Below are 22,238 nucleotides of genomic sequence, written 5' to 3'. Positions count from 1 at the left end.
ATTTTCTATTGCTTTCTCTTATCCAGGAGTAAACCAGAAAAATGTCACCATTAGCTTTAAAAATTTTTTATAATATATATATATATATGTATTCCTTTTAAATGGCTTTTTGCATATCTGAGAGTCTCCAGACCTTGTTTTAAATATCCAACAAGCTGCTGAAAATAGCCAACCTTGAGTCTTTACCCTACACATAAAAGTAGTTGTTGTTTGGTAGCCTGTATGTATGGCGAATTCACTGATTGGGGAAAAAAAATATATATATATACATGTATATTTGAGTCGATAAGCTGTCAGAAACAATCAAACTAAAATAAGCAGTCTGAGAACAAGCCAATTTTCTCTTTGTCTTCTGTGATCATCACAATGCTTACAACTTTCACATGTGCTTTGAATTGTGAATCATGACAAACGGAGCCTGTCTGACAGACTAAACAGACAAACACCAACACAGGATAAATCATATTGCAATATTAAAGTTGAGTTCTAGTTGTAACCTTTAAAAAATTATTAAGAGTCTCGGTTTGATGAGACTCCTGTAGTGTCCTGTAGTGATATTGTAATTACTACTCTTCCCGACTTCAAGTTAAAAGATCTAGCAGTCTTCCAAACTCAACTTGAGCTTTAGTCTCAAATGACTAGAGATCTGCCTGTTTAATCAATTTTTTCCCCCTAAAAAATCTGTGCAGGCAGGTTTTGCAACTGCTTAGCACACAGAGAAAACGTTTGTTTCTACATGAAGGATGAAAACGAGGAACTAAACTATGTCGACATGATTGACCTCCCCAACATTTCTTCTCTTTTTATCCTATTTAGTACAAAGGTTTGTTTTTTTTTTATTCATAATACTTTAGCAACCAAACAAGCTACATACATGTGCAAAGTATATACAAACTAAAATCAAGTATTTTTTTAAAAATGCTCAAAATGTTCTTTCATTGCAAATGCCAAACAGCATATCTACAAGTTACAATGGAAAGCTATGACACTATTGCGATAAAAGTAAGGTTTAACTCATAGATGTAAGATGCACGTGAAAAGTCAAATGTTTGTATTACTCATTACAAAAACGATTTTCAATTAAAGTTGGGTTTTATCCATCCATCCATTTTAATTATTGTAAATTCAAACTCAACCAGAATTGAATATGCCAGTAAACTCTAACGGAGCCTTTTACAAGACCACAAGTTTCCTTTCAGATTGTTTCCTCTCAGTGAATAGCAGCAACAAAACCAGACGTCTGCGCTGGTTAAGAAATCCCAAATGATTTCCACCCAGGCCAACACGCCTTTAAGTACAAAACACTTCCTTCCTATCTCTACCACAGATTGGCTTCTATATACCAGTCAGTTGCAAATGTCAGCCGAATATCCCTAATATCAAGGGTACTTTTCTAACTTATCCTGGGTGGCTGGGGGCTAACGTATAGTCCCACATCCTTTATACCTCAGACAACCCTGAGTCTTGGTGAGATAAGATAAGCTGAGGCGTAATGGAATTAGACTTGACAAGACCCTCTCTCAGTGCGCTTGCCTTTGGTGTCTCCTTAACCTTTCGAAGAAGTGCGCGAACCTTCTTCCTAAGAAGGGCCTTCCTGACTTTTGCACACACTATAAAGGCTATGTTATCCCCCCCTGCATACCCCAAGGTGCTAGGATTCAAACACTTCCTCCTCTTAAATACCTTTTAATGAAGTTTAGAAGTTTGCTGTAAATGCCAAGTCTCCAAGCTAAAGTGACTTTAATAGAGTTGTGCTTTCCCAATTTTCTCCGCTGCTGTTGCAAATTGTGTAAATTAGCTGGGTCAAATAAACTTCATATTCTGCAGCCTTCTTAATGTAAAACAGACTGATGGAAATGCTCAGGTGGTACCTGAGTGGGAACATGAATGAGCAGAGTTCAGACACACTTCTTGTTGTAAAATTGACAGGAAAGAGACTGCATATTACCTAGTTTGTAATTATTTCATTTAATTAAATCAAGATGACGAGACATATTGTGCTGCTTATGATCTCTCAACCTGTGAATTCTTATAGACATCCATATTAGAAACGAGGCTCATTTGTCAGACTGAAGTAGCTTTTGAGAATATCAACCTTTAAATAGGCATTTAGGAAAGTTTTTGCTAAACCCAAATTTCTGCAAGGAATGTTTTTATATTGCCATGATGTAGTATTTAAATAATACGGGTATTTTTATTAGCTGTAAGCAGGAAAGCCACCGTAGTTAACAGAAATAAACACTTGAAAGCATCAGTCTGTATATAATGTGTTTCACTTGGTGAAATGCATTAACTTTATTCTAATTTATTGAACATGACTGTAATCCTTTAAAACCATTTTCATGTTAAAAGGTTTGAGGTTCTTCAGGTGAGTGAAAAATATTCCGTGTTCAACAAGCTCACACAATCAGAGACAACAAACACAGTGAAAAAACAAACAACATGGTCCTCTGAGTTAATATCAAACCCTCACGTAAGATAATTTAGACGGCAAAGACCACCGGCTCCAACCACGAAATTGATTCTGAGCACAACAGTGGATAAGCTGCAAGCAATTTAGAAAGGACAACTGCAGCAAGCATCAAATAATCTAAATGCATCTATTTCTTTGCTTTTTGTGTCAAACTGATGGGTCTAGCCCAAGGCCTTAAGGTATCCTTACTTAAGACAACACTGCCCCCTGCAGACTGCTTTGTGAAACATTAATAAATTAGTATTTATTTAATAAAAGTGCATTGATATTAGTAGACATAGTCGTTTTGTTTGGAACAGTGTTGATACATTATTAATACTATCAATAACATAAAAGCATTTTTGATATGATTTTGTATTAAAGCCAACAGAACTAGTGGGTTTGGTAGTTCATTTTTTTGTTCTTTGCATGTCAAAAATGACAACACTTACTTGCCTAATTGAAAAAACTAAGACTTTCTATCCTCTACATGTTCTTCAGCATAGTAAATATGCTAGATATGAGACATCCATTTGGATAACCTAGTATACTTTCCTATTTCCATACATGACCACTGGAAGTCGTTCAGAAATGTTTGACTTAATATTACTAATACATCTAATAGTCTTAACATGTCAAAACATTACAAAAGACCTGCAAACTTTCCTAAATCAAATCCCCAAAGAGCTAAACCTAACCTTTATCAGTTGAATTGTAGCTGTAGTTTTTTTTTTGTTTTTTTTACAATATAAAAGTGCATCTCACTAAACCAGGATGATGGGAAATTGTATTTATTTTTAATTCGTCATACACAAATTGGCATATAAGTGTTTGTTACCATTCATTTTAACAATTATGGCATCAGTTAATGAAAACTGATGCCATGTCTTTTCTTTCCCAGTGTCTGGAGAAAGAAAAGACAAAATCCAAGATGCTTGAGATCCAGTTTGAAATTTGTACAGTCAATGATGGACTGGGAAGCCCTGTCATCTGCTGGTGTTGGTTTATTATGATTCCTTAAGTTCAAAGTAAGTGCAGCAGTCCATCAGGAAACTCTGGACCACTTCCTGCTTCCCTCTGCAGACAAAGTTTACGCTGACTTCAAGTTTCAGCAGGACTCGGCTCCTGTCCACTCTGCCAAATGCTGCACTAATGGTCCAATGCAACATTCCCATGTTCTAAAACTGAGTATTAAAAGTGCCTTAACGGTAGCCATAATCACCAAAATTAACAGAAACAAATGTTTATATACGGGTGTAACTTTTTTTTAAATCGAATTACTAAAATAATTTAGCTTTTCAATAATAATCTAATTTACTGAGTAGCACCTGAAGGACTTATACAACACAATAATTACCCCATTACATATAAATAGCAACTCTTTACAACATTTTCTGCCAGTGAGTTTGAAAGGATACTCTCTCTCTCCTTCGCTATCATCAGGTTCTGCTGCTCTAGATCCTGGATCTTGCGTTCAAAGTTTCCCTGTTCATTTTTCAGACGCTGCACAGACTCCTCTTTCTCCTCACTTACTCTGTAAACCAGCAAGGCGCATTGTTAGAGAATAAGGAAGGGACAGACTGTCTGCACGTAATCTATGACACCAAAAGAACTTTAATTACCAACAACATTTCAGAGACGCTCTTTACCATATGATTTCACATACCTGGCCAGCTCTTCAATGAGGTTTGCAATTCTCTTTTTGTCTTCAAAACACAGGTCCTTTAAAGAGATGTCGCCCTTTGCTCCACTGCTCACCTATGTAAATAACAATTACGAGGTAGACAGAGTTAGCAACAAATAGTTGAAGTGAAAATCTGCCAGCCTTAACATGCTGAACTCCTTCATCTATTAGGAGAGAAGAAAAAGCACCGTGTACCGGAAACTGATTTACCTGTTGCAAAGGAAGATAAGTACCACTGGGCTGAGAGAGGATGTGCATAGTTGGCACAGAATCCCTTTGATCCGCTGATGCTTCGTCTGTAGTATAACTCTCAGAGCAATCACTTTGATAGTGGCCTTTATTTCTCCCCATCGCCTTTAGTGAAGCTTGATTTTTGCCATTAGCAGCATGCTTCACTCGGATCGTGGCGTCTTTTTTTCCGGACGAATAGATCCTATCTGGGCCCAAACCTGCAGGTGTCTGACTTTTCAGTCCTCCTTCAACTCCTAAGACAGTTAACAGAAAGAAACAACAAGCAAATACAGGAGGCTTTATACAGGTCTCACACATCTAGGTGTTGTACTTTGGTCAGGAACTGATAAAAATATTCTTTCCAAATATTTTTGGGAAATAATAATGTCATGCGAATCTTAATAAATAACATGGCTAACCGAGTGGATGGATCATACACCAAGCATATTTCAGGCTCTTTCACAATTTCCTTTTTGCCACCTTAATAGCCCTGATCTGTCAAAACATGACCTGCACTAGAGCCCTGAAAGTCTGCTGTGGTATCCGGTACTAAGCAGTTCCATAAAGTCATGGAAATTTTGAAGTGGGTTCACCAGAAACCTGATTGGTTGAGTTCTGGGGAATTTGGGATTCAAGTCTAGACATCAGATTCATTGTGGTCCCGCTGCTGTATTTTGGACCACTGCTAGCAGAAATGGCTGAATGTCTCATTTTAAGATATGACTGACAATACAGTGCAACTTTCATCTCATTTCTTGGCTCCCTTTGTTAGAAGCTGAGCACATTTTTCAGCCCTTTTCACATGTGAAGGTGCAATTTGGATTTTGACTAGCATTTATAATTGGGGGAGGAAGGGTTAAAACTATCAAAATATGATAAACATGAGTAAAAACACCAATTTCAATGTGTTTTTACACATATTCAAAATTAAAATTAAAATAAATGCTTTCGCTGAAAACAGGAAACCACAAATTGTAAATTGATTCTTAATATTCATATTGACCATTACAAATATATTGTAAATAGACTAACATTATTCTATTAATATTTTGTTTCTGAAAAAAGCCTGTTAAATTTAGCTTTTTCACGTAATTGTGCAAAATCTTAAACTTTGGGGATTTGCTTTACAGTGTAACAATATTAGAAAAGGTGATTTTAATTGATTGATTTAAAAGTTAAAACTATCAACTCAAGTTGGAAGAGTTTAACGGTGTAACGGAGATAGTAGTTCAGTTGAGCTAAGCAACATTTCAAAACTCCCGAGATTGAATGAAGTTAATTCTTGGTATTATTCAAACATATAAACTAGCATATCAATAAATTAGCGTTGTTTCTACTGCTAGATGCTCTTTAGTGTTATTCATACTGAAATAACATTAGGAACTGTTAAGACTCGCCGCAGGCTACCGTGTGATTACGGAGTTCTCAGTACTGTAACTCCTGATACTAAAATAAATTTAAACAACTTAAACTTCAAGCAGCCAGCTAACATTTTTGAACTACTTCCTTTCATTGAGACAACAACTTTCCTGTTAGCTGCTCACACAAAAAGAAAGCACAAAAGCAGGACTACTTCAAAGCCCCACCTATTTCCAAAACTCGCACGGACGTAAGGCACTCTGTGAAGTGTAAAAAGTCAAATAAAAGTAGATATACCAAAATTCTTCCATGATATCCCCGAATTTCCACTTCTCTTTGCTGCCGCCGCCATATTGAAACAACCGCCACCACTCCCAGAGAGCCAAGCGTTGCTAAGGAATGGTAGCCCCGCCCTTATTTTTCAACTAGGAATCTTATAGGGCGAAATGCAAAAACCCGACGTTCTTATTGGTCAAAATATGTGTCAGGTTTACTTGTAAACTGCAATTGTCGCTTCCTATGACTCGATGCAGACGGAATGATGTATGGAGGATTTCTAACAAATTGCTAATATTTGTGCAGAAATTGTGACAATGGACGACACAAAAGATGCGTTTGTGTTCAAAGGTGTTACTGAGAGGCTGACCCTCGGAATCACTCGAATACTCGGTTTGTATTGTCTTATATGCATTATTGTTAGTCATTTATGATGACTTGCAAGAAATGTTACCTTTTAAACGTGTTTTGCTTTTTGTCCATTTATGTCCAGAAAACATGCCAGGGGTGGTCGATGTGCGCTACGCAGAGAGAGACCCTGCAGAAAAGAGGACCCTCCTGTCTTGGGAGCAGGTAGAATAAAATTAGCTCTTTTTGTTCAGTTTCAAGAATTTAGTTTTGGCTTTTATCATATTGACGTGTAACTCATTATATTGTTCCTTTAGAAAAACACGTGTATTTTACCAGAAGATTTGCGAGACTTCTATCTGACCACTGATGGATTCACATTAACCTGGAGTGTTAAACTGGACGGTAGGTGGCCTCCTAGCATAGCATTGTAATTTTAGCAAATTACGATGTATTTAAAGGTAATTTATTACAACTATAAATGTTTATTCCTTACATGTTTCATGTTTATTTATTGTAATTTCAGAAATTACAGTTCCTCAGAAAATTACAGTATTGCATAAAACTGTATTTACATTAGTTTTAAATACATTAATGATGGCCTACTGAAAAGTGTGTTCATGTACGGTACGAGATATACACTAAACACTCGATGTATGTTCCTTTTTAATGAATTACTTCATCAATGCAGCATGACCTGAGGTACTCGGATTGTTCTGATAGCCGCCGTTAGCATTACTGTGACTGGTGTTACTTCTTTCTCTTGACAACACTCAACAGATTCTCTGATTGGTTTAGATCAGACCAGTTTGCTGGCCAATGCAGCAAAGTGATATCACCGTTATTAAAATGAAATCAGCAGCTCCATTGAGCTTCTCAGCATGGATTGCTCTAAAATGTCTTCATAGACATGTGCATTGATTATAAGACACAGTGGACCTGACTAGACATGGATAGACTCTGTATTCTTTCAAATAATGAAAAAGTTACTTTCATCTGAAAAGAGCACTTCCACTCCAAGTAGCAGCCCACTCCTTTTCCTTCCTCGAATAGGTATGACAGTTTGACAGTTATCCCTCTTGGACCTTGCTCCACCAGACTTCTTCCTTTCATTTAACTTTCTGTTAATATGTCTGGATGCAGTAATGTGTGAGTAAACCATCTTCTTTAGCAATGACTGTTTATGGATTGTCCTCGTCATTGACTTTTAGCTTGACAATTGTCAATTCAGCGGTCTTACCAGTTACATAAACAATATTTATGTTTAAATATTGTGCTTCTATGTCACAATATTAAAAATATCTACATTTTTATGGTCTTGTGTAATGATGTAGTTTTCTGAGAAACAAAATTCTTTACCTGTAAATCAATATAACTGATTGAACTACTTAGTGTGTGATTAATCTACCTGAGTTCCCATTTTTCAATGTATTAATTGAGATAAACAAAATGTTCCATGGATATTTAGTTTGCTCTACTGATATTTCGCCAACTTAATTAGTGAGTTTTTATATTTATTCAGAACATATTTAAATTGTGTCCACTAAAAATGACTTTTTAACATTTTTTTAATCCGTTCATACATGACTGTATGTTATCTTTCAGATGAGTGTGTCCCTTTAGGTTGCATGGTGATCAACGGCGTGGGCAGGCTGTGCCCGCTGCTTCAGCCCGCATCTGTTTTCTCTCTCCCCAACGCCCCCTCACTGGCCGATCTGGACTGGGAGGAGAGCAGCTCAGAAAGTGGTAAAGCTCACCTGAATGATTCACGCACATGCTTTATTCAACAGCCTCCGCCTGTCACTTTCAATTACATCTATGCTACGTGTGCTTCTTCGCACAGGAAAGTAAATATTTGTTCAGGACGCTTTATTTCCTCTTTTTGTCAGGATTGGAGCCTGCACCGCCTGCGCCTCATTTTGATGCCCGGAGTCGTATTTATGAGCTGGATTCCTGCGGCGGGAATGGAAAAGTGTGTCTGGTTTACAAAAACTGCACTCCAGGTGTTGTGTTCACGTTTACATAATGTCACTTTTATCAATTAGAAACACAGAGAAAACCTGAAGACAGTGAGATTTCCTGTTTCATTATGTTGATCTCGCTGTTTTGTTTTTCAGGTGTGGTTGCACAACACAGTGAAATCTGGTTCCTGGACCGCTCACTGTGCTGGCATTTTTTGACTGCAACATTTACTGCCTACTACAGACTGATGATAACACACCTGGGCCTACCTGAGTGGCAGTATGCCTACACACCATATGGTCCAAGCCCGCAGGCTAAGGTAGATAATGGGAAGATGCACATTTTCTCTGTTGTGTCTTGTTTTGCTATTTCTTATCCTCAACTGAAACCAGATATTTACATACATAATAAGCAAAAAAAAAAAAGAGGGTTTACACCTGTTTCAAAGCTGTAAGTATACATGTATTTTAAACCTTTTGTTGGCATTTTGGCCCATTCGAAATTAACTGGCGTAACCAGGTTAGGTTTTTAGATCACCTGTCTCACGCATATTCTCAGCTCTACACACAACTTTTCTATGGATCACAACCATGTCATGTTAGAAATTCCTGCATCTGCTCCAGTGTTGATGCGAGTCTCTTCAGTCTTGTGATTTTCCATGATTTCCTTTAATCGTGGAGAGATGTTCGGCTTTTTTTAACGTACTGTTAAAAAAAACAACACAACAATGTAAAAATTTGGGGGACTCCTGACCGTAGTTTTATCTGATTTGGTATTTTTAGCACGATGGTTTTTTTATATATATATATATTCTAAAAAACATCTAGCTACTGCTTTTTATGTTTCAAAACAGTGATGGATATTCTTTTATTTCTTAATCCTATGTTCTAATTTTCTAAACCTTTTCTTACAACTCTATTTGGAGTATTAAGTACATCTTGTGTTCATGTTCTCATGTGCTGGTTTTCTCTGCAGCAGTGGGCGTCCCTCTACCAGCCCCTGATTTTCAGCAATGAGGTTAGCCAGACGGATTCAGCTCCAGAAGTCTTTCTAAACAAGCTGGATCCCACAAAGGCCTTCAGAGGCAAAGCCAAGGTACCGCCCCCCAAAAACAAGCAGACGGCCCAGTCCAACTCTGGAGGCGCTGCTAAAGGGCAAGGGAGTGCAGGAAGACACGGTGGATCAAAACGGTGAAACAGATCCAATCTAGAGAGAGACGTTTGCTGCTATGCGGCTTTCATTTTGTCTGTTTCACCACCACATCTTCAAAAGACTGATCTGCTGTCATCTGCTTGCTTAGACGCAGGTTTTTGTAACCCAAGAGCACGTGGAGCATGCGTAGTCTGTAACCAGGATTTAAGTGGCCTCTCCTGTGTTCAGTTTGGTATTTACAAGTTGTTGACATGTTGAATGTCGACGGGCTTGAAACTTTACCAGAAAATTAATCCTTCTGAGCTAACCTTGGGCCAGTCGCTGGTTTCAAGGTATACAAAGATTTTGCAAAAACTCTCACACCACGTTTTGTGTTGTTTGTTTTTTCAAGCTGTTGCAAAAAAAAACTGAGACAAGTATACCGCCCATCACCAGCTAATATTAGACACTTAGCTTGAATGCAATAGGGAATAGAACTGTGTCCAATGACCACTGGAAAACTGCTGCTGTAGTTATTTTATCCATCCATCCATTTTCTAACACCCTTGTCCCTAGTGGGGTCAGGAGAAGTGCTGGTGCCTATATCCAGCTAACGTTCCGGGCGAGACGGTTATTTTATATTGTTTTGAATATGTTTTGAATAAAATTATTGTTACACTTTTGTTGTAAATGTCTGCGTAGGTGTTGTGATATCTGCACCCAAGGTCGTCACAAAGTGTGCCTCATACCGGCCGATGCCTAACCTGAGCTCCTTTAAATCAGTGTTCCTACTAACTGTTACAGAAAAAAGCAATCATAGAAAACATTTGGTATTAAACCAGTAACAAATCTTTCTTTTTGTGTTTTCTGCTTCAAGGAAACATAAAAGAGAACTGCTTTACGTGACCGTTCCCTGGTATTTCAAAAACTTTGCCATTAAGATACCCACATGTTTCCGTTTTGGTCCAACGCGATATTTCATCCAGTGTTTCTGTTGAGAAGGATTTTTCATCGTAATTTTACAGTGTACATTTCTAACGCAAGAATGACTAAAAACTACTACAAAATAGTCAGGATTGTCTTTAATAAGTACAAATATTGAAAACCAATTACATCTTATTTCAACTGTGTGCAGTTCCAGTTTTTCTCAAGCTTATCACAAATATTTCACCAAGAAATTACTTTCATTTAAGTTGTAATAGACCCTGAAAAAATCTATTAGTCTGACCTCATAGATTATTCCAGTGACTTTTGTTAACTAAAATATACTGAGGTTTCATAAATCAAAACAATACTGAAAAAGGAAACAAGAAAGGACCAAATTGGCAATAAAACTGAATTACATTTCAGTCAAAAATATACAATTAAGACTAAATCAAAATCAAAATCCTCTTGCATTCTGATAGTTTGTTTCTCTTTGTAGTTAAGGACTTTAAGATGTGATTGAACATAATAAAACTGAAAACTTAAGCCCAGATTAACTCCCATATAATATCATCATTATAATAAAATTTATAGAATTGTCTAAAGATTTGTGCTGATTCTGGTTCTGATCCCTGTTTGAACCAGTTAGACTCTTTGAAAATATGAGAGATTTTAACTTATGAACAACCTTAAATTGCACTAAGGGCCCTGCTGTCAGTAGATATAATATATTCAAGTCTGAAAGTCATGTTTCCTTACGGTAGACTATGTTTACTCTGAAAATTCACAAAATACTTTCAAAACCATGAGTTGAAAAGGTACGTAAAGTGCCACGTAGTCCTTTTTAAATATCCCGTCTGGACAGAAAATTTTGTACAAGGAAAACAAGACAAAAAGTCTAAACATTAAACACAAAATAGTGAAAAGGCTAAACTGATTGCCCTCCTTGTGATTGTGTTTGTATTTGAGGATGTAAGGACGTCTACTCAACCAACAGGCCAGGCCCCAGGAGAAGGTTACTGTCGATGTTATCACTGACGCACTTGCAAAGCACTTCATAATAGAAACCCAGACAACATTTCTGATCTTCTTCAACCATATATACCACTCAGACCTTTAAGATCATCAGAATCAAATCTTCTAACTATTCCAAGAGTCAGAACTAAACATGGTGATGCAGCTTTTAGTTTTTATGCTCCAACACTATGGAATAAGCTTCCTGCTCACTGTAAGACTGCCCCTACCTTGAGTTTATTTAAAACAAGGTTAAAAACCTTCTTATTTGACATTGCCTTTTCTTAAATGTTTGTTTTTAACTATATTCAAAACTGTAAGGTTTATTTTGTTCATTTTTAATCTGCTTGGTCTTTAATTTACTTTCTTATTATCTTCTTGTTGTTTTTAACTTCTTTTTGTACAAGCACTTTGAATTGTCCTTGGCTGAAATGTGCTATATAAATAAAGTTGGCTTGCCTTGCATTTTAAACTTCCCAAAGTTTAAAAATGTTTTGGAGCACTGCGACTTTGAATGCTGTGGTTATTTACTCAATGTTGACGAACTAAAGGCATATATTAATATATTGCAGCATTTCAGAGCATCTTTTTCTATCTGTCACACTTAATGTAAAAAAGAAAACCTGATCAGACACCATTAATCAATATTTTCTAGACTTCTAGACTGCTGTGCATTGAACTGACGGAAATCTATATGAGGGAACTTATCTTAGTCCTTGTGCTGCTGCCCTTTGAACGCCGTGAGGAGCTGGCTCCTGCTGCTTCTATTTATTTTCAAAAAGTTGTTTACGTCTCGCATACCCTGACATTTCACGAAGGACCCCAGGCTCTGATCACTGCCGTATGATCTTTTGCCTTATAATTCTTCTGTCTTCCAAGCATGCCTACGCCGCTTTTAACCAACAGGAGAGAAAAACCAATCACAAAACAACTGTTTTTAATTGTCTGTGTGGCAAGAAACGTCATTATCTTTGTTTTAAGCATCTTAATTCCTTTACAGTTTAAAAAAAAATGCTAAGAACAAGTGAGCAGAAAACTTTGCAAATAGCTTTAATTGTTTTAAAATTATGCGCACTGCAGGTATTGTTCAAGTGCTTCAGGAAGGTTGTGCAGCATGTTTCAACAGCATCCTCAGATCGTCACAGCTGTACAAGCTCTTTGTTGTTTCCATTTGTTTCAAGTTTCCTGTGGAACAGATGTTTCGCTTCTTCTTTGGCAGGAGAGATTATTCCTCACTGGGACCCTTCTCCCGGTACTGTTCAGAGGGGTCTGGGTGGTGCATTTGCACACATATCTTGTAAAGCCCTGCTCCCAGCACTGCACCTATGGGAGTGGCCACTATAGGGACCCAGAACCAGTAATTTCCGGCCCTACAAAGAGAATGAGGAACATATCGAAACAGTTGGGGGAGACCAAAAACAAAGGACAAACTTTATCTGTAAAGTTAACAGGAGCGTATCTCAAAAGTATTCTGTGTTTACCTGAATACATCCAAACCCCAGCCTGCCATTGCAGTGAAGAGCCTAGGTCCAAAGTCTCTGGTGGGATTGATAGCATAACCACTGTTGCTGCCCAAAGAAATACCAATGAGGACCACTAGGAGACCCACAAAGATAGATTCAGTCCCTTTCGCAGCTGGTTTGTTCTTTTCGTCAGATAGAGCCATCAGACACAGCAGCAGTATGGCCGTGCCAAACACCTGGCAAACACACCACAAATAATAATGAGAACACCGCTTTCCACAGTATGAAAAACGTAAATATGCAACAATGCAAAACACTGCAAGCAGCAGACTATAGATTGTGACGGGATGGAAGGAAAATGATACAAGGCTTAAGTTTTTCTTATTTTACAGATAAAAATCTAAAAACTGAAGTCCAAGAAACACAGCAGACAGAGAGCGGATGAAGTTGTGGAGATGTTTAAAGCCGAGTTGTGTTATAAACCAAGTGAGATGTTTAAACCGCCTTTAAACATCTCATGGTGCATTGTTTCATTTATTATATGAGCAGGAAAATGGCACAACTACGTCAGTGCTTTACTGGGTGAAATCAAAATCATGCGTTACAATAGCCAAGTCAAAGTCCGCAAACTAATCTGACTGGGAAGGTCATGGTCATAGGTACATCCAGTCCAGTTTGCAGATGGAACTTTACCACAAGAAGGAAGTTTGTAAAACAGTTGAAGAAAGAAAAAGGTATGAACTCAATAAATCTAATTCTTTAGTTAATTTTCATGGCTACCTGGTCAAAAAAGCCACCGAACACAGAGAGGTATGGTGCTGGATAAGTGGCAAAGATCCCAGCCGTGCCTTTTTCTCCAGTAACAGTCAGGTTTCCACCAGAATAATCAGAAATGGCGTCTGTAAGTAAAATGACTGTAAGTAAATAACTTTTTATTTGAAACCATCAAAAAGAACAGAAATAGTGCATGTCAAGTGAATAGTATCAGCAGACTTTCCATAGTAAACAGCAAAAACTGTTGCTGCTGCAAGAAACGACCCAAATAGCTGAGCAAAAATGTACAAGGGGAGTCTCTTCCATGGTAGTTGGCCAAAAACACACAATGCGAAGGAGACGGCGGCATTCATATGAGCCCCTGGAAAAGAGAAACAAAAGGGTTACAAGAGTCATGTCGCCTGCATACGATCCCCAAAGCCTTTGACGTTATTTAAGGGATCTATTCTCTTACCGGAGACAGTTCCTCCAATATGAACCCCCATTGCAACAGCCAGGCCAAAGCCAATGTTGATGCTGAAGAACGTTCCAAATACTCCGTCACCAGTCACAACCTGGGCCACCGAACCCAGACCTAATGTCTGCCAAAAAAGAAAAAAGGAAAAATATCAACTTGTGAAAACCTTAACCTGCACAATTTTAAATGAAAGTTAAGGTTTTTTTTCAACAAGTTTGTGTGAAAATGTGTAGGGGACCACAGGATTTACTTTTTTTTTTTTTTTATCAAATATTCTCCTCCTGAGATTTACAACTTATTAAATTCCCAGATGTTTGGGGAAGGAAGGAAGTTTTACCATGTTAACGCTGAATATATTCTGCTGTTCAGCTAATTTTACTCTGCTTAATACTTTAAGCTGTTATCTTTGTTTTAAGTGTCTGTCCATCATTAAACAGTTACTACATTACAACTACTTATAGACAAATCCAATAAAGACTAAAACCCTCCAAGCATCTCCAAGCGTCTCAAATATCGATCAGGAGATAACCATCACGTTTTCATCTCTTCATGCCTGGGACTCTTACATGTTTGAATAAGAACAAACAAATAAGAACAGACTGTCTCCAATCAGTCCACATGCAGTTGCACAGCTTCTAACAAGCCCACAACAGAGACAACATATTGCACACATTTTTGTCTCGTTGCAGTGGTTGTTTTGAAATGTCTTTTACAGTGTTAAGCCAACACAAGAATGATATAAACAACCCAAAAATGCAGGAAATTTCAAGCTACCCCTGCAGTCCAGAAAAACAAAACACAATCCCAACCAAGTGGGTCAAGCGGGTCCCAGAAAGGGGGTGGTTCAGAGGCCACTTCAGTGGCAACTGCAAACTCTGGCAGAAAGTGTCTGGTGAGTAGCCAGACAGGAGAGAGAGGGCAGAATCAGTCAGTGAAGGAGGCAGATCAGCCTCGACACCGTCAGAGGACTTAGGGACAATTACTTAAAGTGGCAGGCCATCCTCAACACACTCTGGGAAGGCACTCGCTATAAGAAGCTGGCCATCCCTCCCTTTGAAATGCAGTAGCATAAAATGGAAGGTGGACCCTGCTTGGCCCTTTTGCTTTAGACAGGATGTTGAGACAGAAGTGAGCCATCCTCCACTACCTTCTGTGGATCTAGGTGTCTGAAGAGGCAGACTGTTTAAACAAAGTGCTGCTTGTGGCGATAAATGATATCACCATGGCTGTCAGTTTAGCACAAGGCTGGGGGTTTGGAGACCTTGGATACTGGGCAGAGGATGGGGATAATGACAGGACAAGTCTCTTTCTTAAGATGGAAACCACAAGTGTAAAGTTGAAGGAAAATTATGTTCAGGAGGGTCTGCTGGAGGCCATGAGGTGGAAAAAGATGCCCCTGAAGCTCCAGGTGCAGCCAGAGGTTGAAAGAAAGTGGGTGACGCTCATGATGCAGGAAGTGAAGCTGGTTTGCAGTAAACAAGTGTCACTGGGGCTATGGCACCTGGAAAATCTGAACCGGCCATTAATTGGAGTAGATGGATTCGTCACAGCTAGAGAGTTCTGCACATGACTCTTCACAAACCAACAGTAGTGTTGGGATTAGATGATGCTGATATCCAGAGAGCCAAATTCAGGTTAAGAGCTAGTGGAGGGGGACAAAATGAAAAACCAACAAGGATGAAAGTAGCACAGAGAGATGCAGAAGTTGGAAGCCATGGGGTACCAGGTATGTGTATGCTGAGTCTTTTGTTGGTCAGATTCTTCTGTTAGAAAAAGGAGTAAGACTCAAAACCAGGCAAGAGAAAGGCAGTCTTATGATATTAAAGACCTACTCAGAGGAAATACAAAACAACAGAAAACATGCTGGAGAGTAACACGAGTCGAACCACAGAGAATCAGCGCAGCAAAGATCTGAGAAGGAGAGACTGAAAATTGCAAATTTAAATGGTAGGGAGGTGATTAGTGGCATGAAAACCAGATTGAGTCCAATCAAGTAAATGTACTACATTGAATACAAACCGGTATTCAATAGTTTTATAGTAGATGCACCAAACCGATTTTTTTGTTTTGTTTTTGAGGGGAGGTTTGGTTTATGGGTACAAAATGGAAGTTGCAAGAGACAAAATGTAAATGCCTAGGTACAAAACTGGCTTGAATGATTCAAACTGGCCCAGACATGCAAGAAACTAGAGTCAAAAATATACCAGTCATTATATTTTCTCAAGCTTGACGACGCTTTTATGTTTGTTTGTTTGTTTGGTTTTTTTACATATGAAAAGTGCTGTATAGACAATCTCTACTTGGTTATTAACTTATGATTCATCATTGCCTCTTCCAAATTTGAACTCTGTGAAACACTGTTCAGAGAGAAAAACGCTGACACTGACAACAGGAAACAGACAAAGCTGGATTCTTGCTGCAAAATATGATGAGCGTTTAGGTCAAAAGATGTGTCAAAAAGAATTTGACTTTGTTTGCACCCACTTATTTATCTGCTAGTCATTATTGAGATTTTATTTTCTACTGACTCTTCCTTCGAGCTTCTCCTAGTGTATTAGGTATTGGATTGCTGTGACCCTTTCACCAATAACATGTGCCTTTTGAAACTCTCTCCATGTGGCCAGCAGCTTGACCATTGCTCTCGTGACACAGCGTTTCCTGGTTCACCCACCGGCTCCCACCAATCCCCTCTCACAGAACATGTGACATAAAAAAGCTGCTTGTTTGTGTGCATTAGAGAGTCGCGGCAGGTTATCAGGGTGAAGAGCATGGTATTAATAATTAATCACATATGGTTGTTGCTTATGCAGGCAAATCATATGTTTTTAACACAAAGGACAGTTATTGATAAAATAACACTACAACAGAATAAACAGGATTCCTTTCTGCAGATCTATTCTTACCATCATGATATACGTTGCAAGGAATTCAGCAAGTCCCACTCGTGAGAGTTCATTCAGAAGAATCTTGGGTCGCCTTACTTCCACTTTGCCCTGTATGGAGACCTCCACTTCCACTGACGGCCCCATGTCTTTGACTTTCTCCTCGCTGCTTCAGTCTTTCGGTAGAGGTTATAGATTTGGCAAAAAATAAAAAATAAAAGAAACTTACAGGCCTCTCATCTTCAGACTCCTGTGAAAAATATATAAAGTCCCAGGTCAAATGGTGGGGAAAAAAAACAAAAACTAAATCATCTCCTCTTCTCTTCTGTTTCCCTTTTCTCCCACTGTCTGTGTCTGTTTGTGTGCGCGTGTGCATGCGTGTGTCTGTCTGTCTGTCTGTCTGTCAGCCTCCCTCTGTCTCTCTAACCCATTGGGTTTGTCCCACAATTTATAGCCCTGATCCAACCCCACCTTCTGACGGATTTACTCAAAATCCACCGTCAAATACTCCAATGTTTTGGCCAATGAGGAAAATCAACTTGCTGTGCCCAAAGCTCCCCTGAGAAGGGCATAAAAAAAACAGAGATACAAGATCTTAACTGAAATCCATTGTGGGCCTTCCCAAGTCTAAGTTCATGTTTTTTGCTGCATTTTTACACATAAGCTTTGCTGATTGACAAAATGTCCAGATGTGAAAAAATAGAGCACATCTGTATTTTTCCAGTATAGATTCCAAAGTATTTCTTCAATGTCACAGATGATCTGCACTTTACGGCACAAAACTACCACTTTCACATAATCACGTTAATCATGCGCTGAAAGTCTAACACAAAGGGAGGAAATGAGATTTAAAGTGATAACAGCTGATGAAGCCTGTAGTGACATTCTGCCAGCAGAATTTACTGTATTGTTTTTAATGTCTATTTGAATTGCTTCACATGAATACTGAGTGTCAGCGCATTCTGAAAGTCAAATAACTTTTCCTCTAGTGCCACCTAGAGGCTGATAGGTGGAACTTGCAGATAGGTGAAAGACGGAGTAAAATGCAAAACCAGTCCATTTGTATGGTCCTATGTATGGGTGGGTCCTTATCGTTCATCACTTATCGTGATACATTTCTTATCATAATAAGAATTTTGATGTATAGCTCTCACAATAAATTCTAATTAACTGTCTTTGTCAGGATTTATAGTAAAAAATCCTGACATTAAACTATTTGTTTAATGAAAGTATCGATGGATACCAACACATGTGAAAATGCAGTTTTCAAGTGCAGATTAGGCTATATTTACACGAGACTGCTGGCTAATTTTCAGATGTTGATTGGGAAAAAGCTTAACGCTTATATGGCACTGCCTACTTACATTGAGTCAGCTGTTGTCATGACAATCCACAATATGGCACTTTAATTTTAGAATCTCTCTCTCTCTCTCTTGCATTGAAGAAAGTTCTGCCTCGAAAGTGGACGGGGCCCATCATAAATCAAATTTATGTCTCCAGAGAGACACTTTGGTTTTTAGTTCTTTTGTTTATTTCATTGCTCATATGGAGTTATTGGGGCCGCAGTTATTGAGGCGGGTTTTTTTTTTTACTGCTTGACGTGTGATGGTGCAATGTGGATTCTCCATTCAGGTTGTTGAATATTATGTAAAACGAAAGAAAATAACATGCTTTCGAAAATATCATTCTTGTCATATAAAAACATGAGGCCCACAATTTTTCGTAAAAAATGTTGTTACAGAAAAGTTTCTTCCTGTAACCAGGTTTCAATAGTGATGGTATGAGAGGCTCCGGTCACTGATGTGTAAATTAGCGAAACTCACAGTCGTACAGCAAACGAGTAGTTTTTATCCTCACTTATTGGTTTCGAAATAGTACCGCAACATATTGTAAGAGTGAAAATTGGAGTTATGAAAATGTTAAATGTTTTGGAAATGTTTTATTGTGAAAGGCTCTCCGGAAGGAAGCGGGGGGAGCGAACGTGGGGTTACGGTGGAGGGCGGGAACGGCTGGGTAGCGGAGAAGAAATGAAATGTTCGACATTGAGAAAGAGCTCAATTGTTTCTGTGGATTATTCTACAAACGAGAATCATAGTACTTGGACACCCACGAGTCTTACAATATCATGATAAAACCTTAAGTCCATATCGTCGCCGCCCGTTAGCCCAATTTGGCTAACACTGTGAGGACTGTTACGTGTACGTGACAAGAACATTTGACTAGGGTGACCAGACGTCCTCTTTTTCCCGGACATGTCCTACTTTTCAGACCTAAAAAAATGTCCGGGGGGAATTTCAAAATCGTCCGGGATTTTGGTGAACTGTCTCAAAACACATTACATAGTGTTACCTCCCCCCGTTGGCGCATGTTTGTCCGCCGATTCTACCCCCCGCCAACAAAAAAAGAAGTGTCCTCCTTTTCAGAAACCCAAATCTGGTCACCCTACATTTGACGTAAGGTCCCTAAGCAAGGCTTGATTTTCTTAACTGAAGATCTATGAATTTTTGTAACTGAAACACAACTGAAGGCAATATACATTAAGATAAACCTAATACATTTATCTTAATGCTACACTCACAACGTTTTTACAAGTGAAACACAACAGAAGGAAAAACACATTACTAGCTGATACACATGTTAATGCAACACTCAGAAATTATGTACACTGACCTACGTTTTATCAACCGAAGAAAACGAATCTTCCAAACACATAAATACTTACAAAAACGAAGGTTTTTCAAGAAACAAAGTACATAAAGTACGTTCAAAATGCTCAGGGGCCGTTTACTTTCTCCTAACTGCCTAAAATTCTTGTTGACAAGGTTACCGGAGAAATGTATGTCAAATGTAGTTTGCTGCTAAGAGCTCTCAGCTCACTCGGTCCAGTTTCTGCAAATACAACATGACAAAGATAGTTTGTAATACAGATGTCGTACTCTGATGTAATTCAAAAAATGTGCCATTCTTGGCATAAATTTAGTCATACAATTTTTTAACTATGAACTTATTTAACAACGTATTAATGCAACTTATTTCTGCTATAGATAATTTATAGTAGTTGACCCAAGGGCATCATACTTCATATAGTCACTATCACTACAAACATCAACACAACATATTTAAACACATTAGGTCACTTAGCATGAAAGAATTTTCACTTATCTTGTACAATCCATTCTTCCAGTTTGAAGACCTTATTGCTGCTGGGAAATGTTTTCACTAATAGTCCCATGGGCCTTTTCTTCCAAGATGACTTGCATGTTCTTCAACAGAACTAGAAGCCCTTTCTTGATACTTAGTATGGTTTCTGTCCACTTTGCAGAACTTTGCAAGGTGGATGGATATTCACCTTTCCACCTATTCTAAAAGGTATCAGCAAGGTGTTGAATATGGTTCCGTTGTTTTCCAAACAATTGCCCTGATGAAAAGTTCCCAAAATGGAGCAGAAATAGGAATCATGTTCTTGTTAGTTCCTTGGGTGAAAAACTAACAGTGCAGGATTGTCAGGGTTTCCAATTGTCCAACATCCAGCACCACAGACAGCTCCTTAACTTATGTGTCTCCCTTGATGAGCCACCGTGGCAATGTGGCTTGTAGATGGGAGATTCAGAGGATGTTTCTCAGTGTCTGTGAAGTTGGCTGAGGAGAGACAACCACAGACTTGTATGAGGTTGTTGTCCACTGCAAGACTGAGGTGTTTGAGTGTGTCAAGTTTTCTGTTCAACTGTTTATCTAATGGCTTTTCAGTGTCTCTTTGTAGGCATCTTGTTTGACAGCTTGAATGATGACTACTTTGGATTGTGTGTGTTCTTGGTTGCTTGGTGTCCCACTAAAACTTTCACATCCTATTTGTCTACTCATCTTTTCTGGGGTGCAGCATCTTAGTACTTGAAGGTTTTCAAGAGCTCGCAAAAAGCCTTTCCATGAGACCCACATGTCATGTTTATCAGGGGTAAAGGTGGGTTCTAGTCTATCTTATCAGATGACAGTTCTCTTAGGAATGCTTTGCCCTAATTTATTATGGGAGCAACAAAACCTAAAGAGTCATATAGACTATTGACAGTGCTCTCCTTCATGTGAATGGTTTGGTCTCACTTGATACATGGTAAATGAAGATGTCAGATTGTAGATTCCAACAGAGTCCTATGCTTCTCTGAACAGGGAGAGGGTCTAGATCAGGGGTCTTCAAATCTCCTTGATCTCCAGTGTCCTGCAACTTTCACATGTGTACCGAGTCCAACACACCAGAATCAAATGTTTAAACTTCTTCCCCAGTATGCAGTCAATTTCTCCAGAGTCCTGCAAATGATCTCATAATTTGACTAAGGTGTGGTGAAGCAGAGACACATCTAAAGGCTGAAGGACACCGGCCTTGAGACTTGGATTTAAAGACCGATCTAGATCGAGCAAGTCCTTCACACGAATCTCCGCAAGAAAAGCTTCTGTAACTTGACTGTAGTTTGATGACACTTTTTGAAGGTATAGGTTAGCTTCTGTCAACATTCCTAGCATTCCTGCAAGCAGGTCAATTGCTTCCTCTGATGTAGTGATTGATGTGAGATCACCATCAACACAAAGCCAATGCCCAAAGAACAGTCTTGCCTCAGATCCATGTTCTTGTTCACCCTGCTGTGTTGTCCTTTTCATGCAACACCATGCAACACCAGGTGATGGGCTGCTTCCAAACACTTTTACTTTCAGTCAGTTTTTTGGAGAGAGTAGAGGTGTTTTAGGGTTTGCTATTGCTTGTCTGGGAGTCTTTTTCTCAAAGAGAGCAAAAGGGTAAAGGTGTTCGCTTGTGTTTTTTTTTTTTTTCATCAATTTCATTGTCCATCTCAGTCAGAAATGCTTTGCTATCAGTAGACATGACTTGCTTGTCATCAGAATATGATCAGACAAACACAAAGTGTCATAAATTGTCTGTGTCATAGGTGGGCCCCGATATTTCCTTGAAATATAGGTTTTTAATCTAAATCTTCTTTTTTTTTTATCCACTTGGAGAAAATTTGTTGAGATGATAACTATGAGAATGTTTTTAAAAGAATTTCAAAATGTCACGGTGGAAGTGATGAAAAACAAACACCCGAAACACGCAATTCCTGTTGTGAAAAATGGGTGTGGAAGCATCATGTTGCAGGAATGTTTTTCTTCAGATGGGACCGGGAAGCTGGTCCAAATTAAGGACAAGATTGTTGCAGCTTAATTTGTGATAATTAAGCTTTCGCATAATTATTATTCACTGCTTTGTGTTGGTCTGTCACATAACACTGATTGAAATTTG

At 38.5% G+C, this 22,238-nt stretch overlaps 3 protein-coding genes across 10 annotated transcripts in view; 1 reads left to right on the top strand and 2 right to left on the bottom strand.

Moving 5' to 3' along the window:
- Positions 1-6,135, bottom strand: part of kiaa1328 (KIAA1328 ortholog) — a 28,774-nt gene extending 22,639 nt beyond the window's left edge. The window contains exons 1-4 of one of the 3 annotated variants that reach the window (XM_044122853.1): positions 6,024-6,135; positions 4,347-4,621; positions 4,119-4,210; positions 3,871-3,986 (exon numbers count right to left, since the gene is read on the bottom strand). In XM_044122853.1, the coding sequence (XP_043978788.1) occupies positions 3,871-3,986; positions 4,119-4,210; positions 4,347-4,621; positions 6,024-6,078 (538 nt within the window). In that variant the 5' untranslated portion in view covers positions 6,079-6,135. Of the gene's footprint in view, positions 1-3,870; positions 3,987-4,118; positions 4,211-4,346; positions 4,622-5,953 lie in introns of all 3 variants that reach the window. The other 2 variants (XM_044122854.1, XM_044122855.1) reach the window with 2 other exon arrangements.
- Positions 6,136-6,221: 86 nt separating this feature from the next.
- On the top strand, positions 6,222-10,517 carry tpgs2 (tubulin polyglutamylase complex subunit 2). Its single transcript, XM_044122843.1, has 7 exons — positions 6,222-6,395; positions 6,496-6,575; positions 6,668-6,755; positions 7,956-8,096; positions 8,240-8,353; positions 8,468-8,631; positions 9,288-10,517. Exons 1-7 carry the CDS (start codon positions 6,320-6,322, stop codon positions 9,504-9,506), a joined length of 882 nt encoding a protein of 293 aa, XP_043978778.1. The 5' UTR covers positions 6,222-6,319; the 3' UTR covers positions 9,507-10,517.
- Positions 10,518-12,415: 1,898 nt separating this feature from the next.
- The window catches only part of aqp7 (aquaporin 7), a 26,335-nt gene continuing 16,512 nt past the window's right edge, over positions 12,416-22,238 (bottom strand). Inside the window, exons 1-7 of one of the 6 annotated variants that reach the window (XM_044122848.1) lie at positions 19,628-19,812; positions 16,979-17,133; positions 14,073-14,199; positions 13,842-13,979; positions 13,625-13,743; positions 12,863-13,080; positions 12,416-12,751 (exon numbers count right to left, since the gene is read on the bottom strand). In XM_044122848.1, coding sequence (XP_043978783.1) covers positions 12,607-12,751; positions 12,863-13,080; positions 13,625-13,743; positions 13,842-13,979; positions 14,073-14,199; positions 16,979-17,104 — 873 coding nt within the window. In that variant the 5' untranslated portion in view covers positions 17,105-17,133; positions 19,628-19,812 and the 3' untranslated portion in view covers positions 12,416-12,606. Of the gene's footprint in view, positions 12,752-12,862; positions 13,081-13,624; positions 13,744-13,841; positions 13,980-14,072; positions 14,200-16,978; positions 17,208-19,627; positions 19,813-22,238 lie in introns of those variants that run through there. The other 5 variants (XM_044122844.1, XM_044122846.1, XM_044122845.1 and 2 more) reach the window with 5 other exon arrangements.

This window comes from Gambusia affinis, linkage group LG07 (genome assembly GCF_019740435.1).
Source record: "Gambusia affinis linkage group LG07, SWU_Gaff_1.0, whole genome shotgun sequence".
Lineage (NCBI taxonomy): Eukaryota > Metazoa > Chordata > Actinopteri > Cyprinodontiformes > Poeciliidae > Gambusia > Gambusia affinis.
This window is presented reverse-complemented; position numbering and strand designations above follow the sequence as displayed.

Bases quoted from the DNA above. Each gene is read 5' to 3' on its own strand.
- tpgs2 (XM_044122843.1), top strand. From the start codon at position 6,320: ATGGACGACACAAAAGATGCGTTTGTGTTCAAAGGTGTTACTGAGAGG. The intron at 6,396-6,495 runs GTTTGTATTGTC...ATTTATGTCCAG, and splicing joins CGGAATCACTCGAATACTCG to AAAACATGCCAGGGGTGGTC. The intron at 8,354-8,467 runs GTGTTGTGTTCA...TTTGTTTTTCAG, and splicing joins TTACAAAAACTGCACTCCAG to GTGTGGTTGCACAACACAGT.